The 9,782-nt window shown below is 53.3% G+C and overlaps 1 protein-coding gene across 1 annotated transcript; it reads left to right on the forward strand.

Annotated features, from left to right (window-relative positions):
* The first annotated feature begins 6 nt into the window (after positions 1-6).
* Positions 7-7,973, forward strand: wfdc1 (WAP four-disulfide core domain 1). The gene is made up of 6 exons (XM_056599659.1): positions 7-218; positions 5,631-5,826; positions 6,260-6,343; positions 7,180-7,320; positions 7,585-7,635; positions 7,723-7,973. The coding sequence occupies exons 1-6, from the start codon at positions 123-125 to the stop codon at positions 7,779-7,781; spliced, it is 627 nt and encodes a 208-aa protein (XP_056455634.1). The 5' UTR covers positions 7-122; the 3' UTR covers positions 7,782-7,973.
* The last annotated feature ends 1,809 nt before the right edge of the window (positions 7,974-9,782 follow it).

Consider the following 9,782-nt stretch of genomic DNA (forward strand, 5'->3'; position numbering starts at 1 on the left):
GACGGACGAGTTAGGAAACGCTTGTGGATTGGATTACTTAGACGAGCAGCCAAGAGAGACCAGCAGAGACCAGGAGAGACCAGGAGAGGAGCAGGGTTTGAGAGAGGAGAGGTCCGGGCTCCATGGCGGCACCTCTCGCTCTGCTGCTGTTTCTCCTGGTTCTGGCCCCTGAGAGCCGGGCTGCCAGGAGGCTTGTGAAGAGAGGTCTCCACCAGAAGGTAGGCTGGCCTTTAAGTCTGTGTTCTCTCTCTACATGTCGCTCTGTCCCGTCCGTCCTTACAAGGTAAACATGTGTCTCTCCCTAGACAACAGTCTGTCCCTCTACCTGTCTTCTAACTACTGAGTCACCCAGCTGACCCTCGTATTTCTTGAGGCAGAAGTCAGTGTAGAGCTCAAATTCTTGAACTGGGAGTCAACCACTCTAACCACTAGAACATCTGTACCGTATCTATCCATCTCTCTACCTTTCTCCCTGTCCGCCCAACTCTCCACCAGTCTGTGGTGCCAGCTTTCTCTCTCTTCATGATCAGTTGTCTCCTCTCCTGGGGAGGTCAGAGTATTGGGAAAAGGCTAGCTGTGTTAGCGTCCTGGTTGACCCTGAGAGACTCAGGGCTCTCACCCCCATCCCAGACCCCTGTCCCGGGTTAGAGGAGCAGGGCTGACCCAGGGCTCTCCCAGAACCTCCTCCCTACCCTGAGATACTGGGAAGATACCAGGAGTATACCGGGAATATACCAGGAGTTTACCCGGAGTATACCCTGCGATACCGGGAATATCCGGGAATGTATCCGGAGTATACCTGGAATATACCGGGAATATACCAGGAGCATACCAGGAATATATCCTGAGTATACAGGGAATGTACCCAGAGTATACCCGGAGTATACGAGGAATATACTGGGAACAAACCCGGAGTAAACCGGGAATATACCAAGAATATATTGGGAATGTACCCAGAGTGTACCGGGAATATACAGAGAATATACAAGGAATATACCCGGATTATACCCGGAGTATACCAGGAATATAACTAGAGGATACACAGGAGTATACAAGGAGTATACCGGGAATTTACCGGGAGTATAACGGGAAAATACCGGGAGTATACCTGGAGTATACCGGGAATATACCGGGAATATAAAGAGAATATACCCTGGGATATATAATGCATCATTTGCCTTTACATGAATATATAATACAGGGAATTCTGCCGTTTCACATCAAATGCGCTACTGAAGAAGTTGCTTGATTAGCATACTAGAGTAGTAGGCCTATAGTGGAATAAGAATCAGGGGGTTGGAGACATATTTCAGACAGAATCAGCTCCCTCACTTTCTCTGTCTGACCTGGAGGTCTTGACCTTTGACCTCTCTGGGTTCCGTTTGCAGTTGGACTAGACTGGGGTGAGAGGTCACCTGGAGCAATGTGTTGGTCAGTAGCTGAGGCCAGGGACCTAGGAGCAAAGGGAGAAGGCGACATGACTGCTGTTGGTCAGCGATCATGAGATAGATAGAGAAATGGACAGACACAGATGCTGATAGATAAAGAGCTGGAGATGTAGAGACAGACAGGGAGAGACAGGAATCCAGACATAGGGGTGAAGAGATGACAGAGAACGCTGTTTCCTCTGCGGGCGGTATGTGCTCCTCCCAGGGCGCTAGGCCACAAATCAGGCTCCTTGTGATAGGTCCATCAAAGGACAGGTGTGTCCCCACGCAGGCACACCTGGTTGGGCTGTCAGCCACAGCCCTGAAGGACACGTCCACACATGTCGGGCTGAGGGCTGAGCCTTCTCCTGCACCTCCTCTCATCCTCCTACTCCTCTACTCCTCTACCTCCTCCTACTCCTCTACCTCCACCTCCTCCTCTACATCCACCTTCTCCTCTATTTGGTCCTCCTCGTCCACCTCCATCTGCTCCTCCTCCATCTCCTCCTCTACCTCATTCTCCTTCACCTGTTCGTCCGGCTCCCCCATACCTCAGACTCCTCCTCCTCCTCTACCTGCTCCTCCTCCTCCAACTCCTCCTCCACCTCCTCCTCTATCACCTCCTCCACCTCCTCCTCTACCTCCTCCTCCTCCACCTCCTCCTCCTGTCTGCAGGGAGGTAATAATAGATCAGTTGATCTCCGTTTGAAGCTCTGAGAAGGACGGCTCTTCGCAGCCGGGACTCAAAGGCCAGGAAGAGTCGGCCGATCAGGACGTTTGTTGAGCTGATGACTGGAGTCCAATAACAATAATTGTATCGCCATAAGAAGCTCAAATGATAGGATTTTATGTTCCTCATTTGCCTCTCATTGTCTCCTTTCGTGCCTCCTCTCTCTCTCTCTCTCTCTCTCTCTCTCTCTCTCTCTCTCTCTCTCTCTCTCTCTCTCTCTCTCCCTCCCTCATGTCCCCCCCCCCTCCCTCGGGAGTCCGGGGGAGGGGGGGTTGTCAGGTGAATTACCCAGATGGTTCTGATTGGCCGCGGCGGCGCTGGTTCACAGGGTGCATGCTGGCCCCCCCGGCCGACACGGAGAGTTTGTTTAGGCGTGTGGACGGGGCTCCGCTCTGCGTAAACACGCCTGCTCAGAGCTCCACCCTCTACACCGCCTACTCAGAGCTCCACCCTCTACACCGCCTGCTCAGAGCTACACCCTCTACACCGCCTACTCAGAGCTACACCCTCTACAACGCCTGCTCAGAGCTCCACCCTCTACAACGCCTGCTCAGAGCTACACCCTCTACACCGCCTGCTCAGAGCTCCACCCTCTACAACGCCTGCTCAGAGCTACACCCTCTACACCGCCTGCTCAGAGCTACACCCTCCCTATACCGCCTCTCTCACTGCATAATAACATCCTCCACCTGCCAGGAAGAGAGTACTATAACCAACATTTGGACTGAGGGGGCCCTTAAACCAGCCGACCAACAGTTGGTCTGCAGTCAGCAAACTAACTCAGTCAGAAAACGAACCGAGTGTGTGTGTGTGTGTGGTGTGTGTGTATGCACGTATGTGTGCATGTGTGTGCATGCATGTGTGTGTTTGTGTGTGTGTGTGTCTGTGTGTGTGTGTGTGTTTGTGCAGGCTTACCGTCCTAAGCCTCACGGAACCTGACTAATCCTCCTGGTCACATGATGTGATCTGGCAAGGGTTTACCGTACACACACACACACACACACACACACACACACACACACACACACACACACACACACACACACACACACACACACACACACACACACATATCGAGACCCAAATATATTTAGCAATTGTTGTTATTGTTCATTTTAAAGCACTTTATTAACATGCATACAGTATTTTATACAATGAGGGCTTCATAGAATCACATCCTAATGTGTCCGTTGACCTCTGACCTTGCATAGTGTCCCGTGTTGGAAAGTGGCCTCATGCTGACGCCAGCGCTTCACAGATGCACTATGGGAAAGCGGGACAAGCGGTGATATGCCAGGCTACACTAGGGTCTCCCATTGGCCGCTAGGCAGATGCTTTTGTAAATTGTTTTGGTAACGCTGATTAGCGTGAGCACACAGCAGAGTTACATTAGGCAGAGCAGCTTCAGCAAGCCGCTGGAGCCTGCCTGCCTGCCTGCCTGCCTGCCTGCCTGCCTGCCTGCCTGCCTGCCTGCCTGCCTGTCTGTCTGTCTGTCTGTCTGTCTGTCTGTCTGCCTGCCTGCCTGCCTGCCTGCCTGCCTGCCTGCCTGCCTGCCTGCCTGCGTGCGTGTGTGTGTGTGTGGCAGAGAGATGAACTAATGAATGAAGAACGAAGGAACCAGACAGACTGGAGACTTTAGCAGTAGATACACCAAGAATACGCTCTCACAGTCACATATACATACACACAAAGTAACCCCCAATGAAACAGGAAGGGCCTGCCTGACATACAGAGTTTGGGATTTTGAGGAACAGGATGCTACAGAAATTAGATAAGGAAGAAAGGAGTTTTGTTCAGCCAATCACAGGAGAGCTCAGAGAGTTCATTCATACATTCAGTGGCTCAGCCTTGCCCGTCACTATGGGTCTTAAGAAGCTTGCTAGTGTTCTATCATCTAGAACCACAGGCTTTAGCCTAGCAGGCTATCTAGCGTTCTCTCATCTAGAACCACAGGCTTTAGCCTAGCAGGCTATCTAGCGTTCTCTCATCTAAAACCACAGGCTTTAGCCTAGCAGGCTATCTAGCGTTCTCTCATCTAGAACCACAGGCTTTAGCCTAGCAGGCTATCTAGCGTTCTCTCATCTAGAACCACAGGCTTTAGCCTAGCAGGCTATCTAGCGTTCTCTCATCTAGAACCACAGGCTTTAGCCTAGCAGGCTATCTAGCGTTCTCTCATCTAGAACCACAGGCTTTAGCCTAGCAGGCTATCTAGCGTTCTCTCATCTATAACCACAGGCTTTAGCCTAGCAGGCTATCTAGCGTTCTCTCATCTAGAACCACAGGCTTTAGCCTAGCAGGCTATCTAGCGTTCTCTCATCTAGAACCACAGGCTTTAGCCTAGCAGGCAGCCAGCAGGGTAGGCAGCCAGCAGGGTAGGCAGCCAGCAGGGTAGGCAGCCAGCAGAGCAGGCAGACAGCAGGCAGCCAGCGGAGCAGCCAGCCAGCAGAGCAGCCAGCAGAGCAGGCAGACAGCAGGGCAGGCAGCCAGCAGGCAGCCAGCAGGGAGGCCAGCCAGCAGAGCAGGCAGCCAGCAGAGCAGCCAACAAGCAGACCCACCCAGTGTGCTGCTGGCAGGGGCTCCGCTGGCTTTTGTTTTTCCACTTGATCTGGGAACGAGCCGGCCGACCTCCCACCCAATCAGCACCCTTTAATCAGCCCACGCAAGCTTGTTAACTAATTAGCAGGGTAGACAAATGGTGGCCAATTCATTATTTTTCATTAGCTCTCCCTCAAATTTTTTGTGTAAATGCTCTCTCTCTCTCTCTCTCTCTCTCTCTCTCTCTCTCTCTCTCTCTCTCTCTCTCTCTCTCTCTCTCTCTCTCTCTCTCTCTCTCTCTCTCTCTCTGCGTTGGTTTTGGTAAAACCATAAAGTTATATAGTTGTGATATTTAGCTTTTCTTTGCTCTTGTTAACTATTAATTATATTACTTAAAGTGCTTTTGACTATTAGATGGTTGAACATAATCGATAGTTTTTAAAACTAAAGCGGCTCCTTCCAGTCTGAGCTTTGTTCTTGGAAGGACGTGAATATGAACCTCCGGGCGGTCGTTTCCATGGTAACATTCCTGTTCACAGCTATGCAGAGGTGTGTGTGTGTGTGTGTGTGTGTGTGTGTGTGTGTGTGTGTGTGTGTGTGTGTGTGTGTGTGTGTGTGTGTGTGTGTGTGTGTGTGTGTGTGTGTGTGTGTGTGCGTGCGTGCACATGTTTAGCTGCTTAGTCCAGGGTACTTTGGCTCCTTTCCCTTCCCCTCCACGCCCGTGTTGGAGTGTTTGTTCCCGGATCACGTGAGTCTCGGTCAGACGTCACGGAGCCCGACATGCAGCGCCCCGCTGGTTACCCGCTGCTGCCACCTGCTGGCCAGAGGGCAGCACTACTACAGAGTGTAATGAGAGTATGAGTGAGCGGGTATAGATCAACGAGTGAACGTTATACTCTGAGAGACTGCGTGCATTAAAGAGAGGCTCTAACCCTCAGGACTACGAGTACCCCAACCAGGCCCTCCCTGCGGGCCACCAGAAGAACGACCGCTGCCCGCCGCCGCCACAGAGGCTCCCGGAGAGGGCCTGCGAGGCCCCGGGCTGCCGCTCCGACTCAGAGTGCGAGCGCCACAAACGATGCTGCTACAACGGCTGCATCTACGCCTGCCTGGAGTCCGTCCAGCCGCCGCCAGGTGGGTGGAGGTCTGAGGTGGAGGTCTGAGGGTGGAGGTCTGGGGTGGAGTTCTCGGGTGGAGGTCTGGGGTGGAGGTCTGGGGTGGAGGTCTGGGTGGAGGTCTGGGTGGAGGTCTGGGTGGAGGTCTGGGGTGGAGGTCTGGGTGGAGGTCTGGGTGGAGGTCTGGGTGGAGGTCTGGGGTGGAGGTCTGGGTGGAGGTCTGGCCGATACCACGCCACAGAGCCTCTCCTGTGCAGGAAGGATAAATCCTCCTGCCCTATCCCGGGATCTTAACAAGCCCTTATACTCCCCTTTCACCTTGTTTTCATTTTTGTGTGTGTGTGTGTGTGTGTGTGTGTGTGTGTGTGTGTGTGTGTGTGTGTGTGTGTGTGTGTGTGTGTGTGTGTGTGTGTGTGTGTGTGTGTGTGTGTGTGTGTGTGTGTGTGTGTCAGTTCTAGACTGGCTGGTGCAGCCCAAGCCGCGGTGGCTGGGGGGAAACGGCTGGCTGCTGGACGGGCCAGAGGAGGCACTGCAGGGTGAGCATCACTCACCACCAGACACATCGTCACACCGGCCTGAAGCATCGGCCTGCTAGAAGGTTAGCTCAGCATGCTGACAGGTTAGCTTAGCATGCTGACAGGTTACCTCAAAATACTAACAGCTTTCCTCAGCATGCTGACAGGTTACCTCAGCATGCTAACAGCTGACCTCAGCATGCTGACAGCTAAGCTTAGCATGCTAACAGCTTACCGCAGCATGCCAGCAGGTTAGCTCAGCATGCTAACAGGTTACCTCAGCATTCTGACTGGTTAGTTCAGCATGCTGACAGGTTACTGCAACATGCTGACAGGTTACCTCAGCATGCTAACAGGTTAGCGTAGCATGCTAACAGGTTACCTCAGCATGCTCACGTGTTCCCTTAGCCTGCTAATGATTTAGCTTTGCATGCTGGCTGGATAGCTCAGCCTGCTAGTCAGTTAACTCAATATTCTAACAGGTTACCACTATATGCTAACTGGTTAGCTCAATATATTCACTGGTTAGCGCAGCGTGGCTAATGAGTAAGCCCATAATGCTAGCTGGTTAGCTCAATGTGCTCGTTTCATAGCTCAACACTGTATGAGGAGACCAGTGTGGTGACGTAGCTCTCCTGTATGAGGAGACAAGTGTGGTGACGTAGCTCTCCTGTATGAGGAGACCAGTGTGGTGACGTAGCTCTCCTGTATTAGGAGACCAGGGTGATGACGTAGCTCTCCTGTATTAGGAGACCAGTGTGGTGACGTAGCTCTCCTGTATGAGGAGACCAGTGTGGTGACGTAGCTCTCCTGTATGAGGAGACATGTGTGGTGACGTAGCTCTCCTCCGCCCCCAGCCGAGGCGTGCAGCACCACGGAGGACGGGGACGAGCCGCTCCACTGCCCCACGGGGTACGAGTGCCACATCATCAGCCCCGGGAACCCAGCGGCCGGCGTCCCCAACCGGGGCCAGTGCATCAGGCAGCGCGGGAACTCAGGTAGCAGCCTGGAGAGCTGTCCTAGGGGTCCCCAGAGCTGGAGACCTGTCCTAGGGGGCCTCATAGCTGGAGACCTGTCCTATGGGTCCCCAGAGCTGGAGACCCTGTCCTAGGGTTCTGCTTGTAGACCCTGTCCTAGGGGGTCCGCTTGTAGACCCTGTCCTAGGGGTCCGCCCCAGTCCCACCAGGGGGTCTGTGTGAGGCCACAGGACCCGGTCCGTGTCTGCGTTGGTCTGACCTTAACGACCGTCTTCTTTATTGCAGACGGACGAAACCTGAGACACAAATACTTCAAGGACTACAAGGATTACTACGGTAGGTGAGGTACTGAACCCTCCTCATCCTGTCCCAGGATCCTCTCCTGACCTGGAGAAAGTAAAGAGCTGTCTCTCTTTCTGGCAGGAAGTGACACCAACAACGCAGTAGGCTACGAGAAGCCCCACCACAGGAACCTGGGCTGAAGAGCCCCCCACAGACCCAGCCCTCCTGTCTCCGTCTGGGGACCCCCTGGACCACCCTGGACCACCTGGGCCCACCCTGGACCACCCTGGACCCCAAAGGACCCCCCCAGGACCACCCTGGACACCCCTGAAACCCCTGGACCCGGCAGACCCAGCCCTCTTGTCTCCGTCTGGGGATCACCCTGGACCACCCTGGACCCCATAGGACCCCGGTCCCCCCCACTCATTCCCCGGCCCCTTCGCCCCCCCCCCCCCCCCCCCCCCCCCTCCTCTCGCCCCCTCCCCCCCTCCCCCCCTCCCCTCGCCCCCCCTCCCCTCGCCCCCTCGCCCCCTCCCCCCCGCCCCCTCCATGGACCCCGACGGCCTCTCGTCACATGCGGAGCCCCTCACATTCGATTGTTCGCAATGTGAATATTTTCTGACCAAAGAACCATTAGCAGGACTTTAAATACCTGGTGGCCAGGTCATGGACAGCGAGGACATGGAGGTCAGTCCAGGGATGTTCTGACTTCATCTGATCTCAGAAATGGATCTATTCTTGACATCTTTCCTCCTCTTTTGGTCTCCTACTCTTCTACTCTCTCCTCTCTTCTACTCTCTCCTCTCCTCTCTCTTCCTCTCCTCCTCTCCTCTCTCCTGTTCTCTTCTCTCTTCCCCTCTCCTCTTGTCTCTTCTCCTCTCTCTCCTCTCCTCTTTCCTCTCCTCTCCTCTCCTCTCCTCTTCAACCCACAGCTAAATTTAAACGAGATGATGACATTCATTTTTCTGGATTAATGTTTTTTCAAATATTGCTAAATTTCAAAGCTGGGGTGATAACCCTGGGTCCACATTTACATTTTAACCAAATACATCTCCTGATCGAACGATCATTTTAATCAAGTCATATCCATGATCCAATATAAATAGAAACCCCTAGTTATATCCCGAGGTATATAGGAGTGTTTCTGACTGGATACTGACGCCGACACAATGAAGCTATAACCAACGACATGTAAGAAAGTCATTTCTGTTCCTCTGTGACGACGCCAGGGGTGCTGCGTGGGCCCCCGGCCTCAGAGCGGACACTGAGCTGCTCTGTGGAGAGAGAGCTGACGGGTCGAGGCTGACCAATGGTGCTATCAGAAATAAAACTCATCATACGCAGGAAACAGTCACAGTTTATTCATTGACTTCAACAGGATCTCCACCCTCCCCTCTCCATCAGGACATAGCTCCTCCAACCAGAGGGCTCAGGGTGGAGTAGGGGCACCATCACACCACGACCAAGAATAAAATATGTCAGGCGCCTGATCCGTTTGAATGATATTTTGAATTCATAACCGTATTGCGATATATACATCCATGTATAGGACCTGATTATCCTGTAATGAGTTATATTGATTATCAGACAACGCCATGGGGAGTTGGATTCAGATCTGATTCTTCTGATTCAGGATTAGGTTGTAAGTCCGGACATCTTGCTCATGGACATTGGGGATGGAAACCAGAGCCTTGGAGAGCGGAGCTGTGTCTATGTAGTGTTACTCTGTGGTCTCCATGTTGTGGCCCGACTGCCTGGTCGGCCCTGGCGTGGGCAGGCTGGCCACTAGGGGGCGGTAGTTTGGGCATGGTGTGGGCAGACTGGCCACTAGGGGGCGGTCGTCTGAGCCTGGTGTCGGCTTTCAGACCCCAGGCAGTGGCAGGTCTGCAGGGGCTTCAGGGGGGGCTTATCGTCTGGGTTTCATTACACAAGACCACCATTAAACATTCATGTTTGTATCTCTTACAGCCGGATCCCCTTCCAGGGAGCGGCAGCCCTTCACACACTAATCTGTGACCCGTACACTAACACAGAATGGAGAGATAAGCTCCCGGCTCCTGGCTCCAACGCCTTCCTGAACTGTCTCTCCTTGAGACTTCACACACTGAGGGGAACACCACAATGGCTCTTGTGGAATGTGAGCCGATGATTGGTCGGCTCGGTTGTTAGATTCCACTACTAACACACACACACACACACAC

Source organism: Gadus chalcogrammus, chromosome 9 (assembly GCF_026213295.1).
Source record: "Gadus chalcogrammus isolate NIFS_2021 chromosome 9, NIFS_Gcha_1.0, whole genome shotgun sequence".
In the NCBI taxonomy this organism is placed as follows: Eukaryota; Metazoa; Chordata; class Actinopteri; order Gadiformes; family Gadidae; genus Gadus; species Gadus chalcogrammus.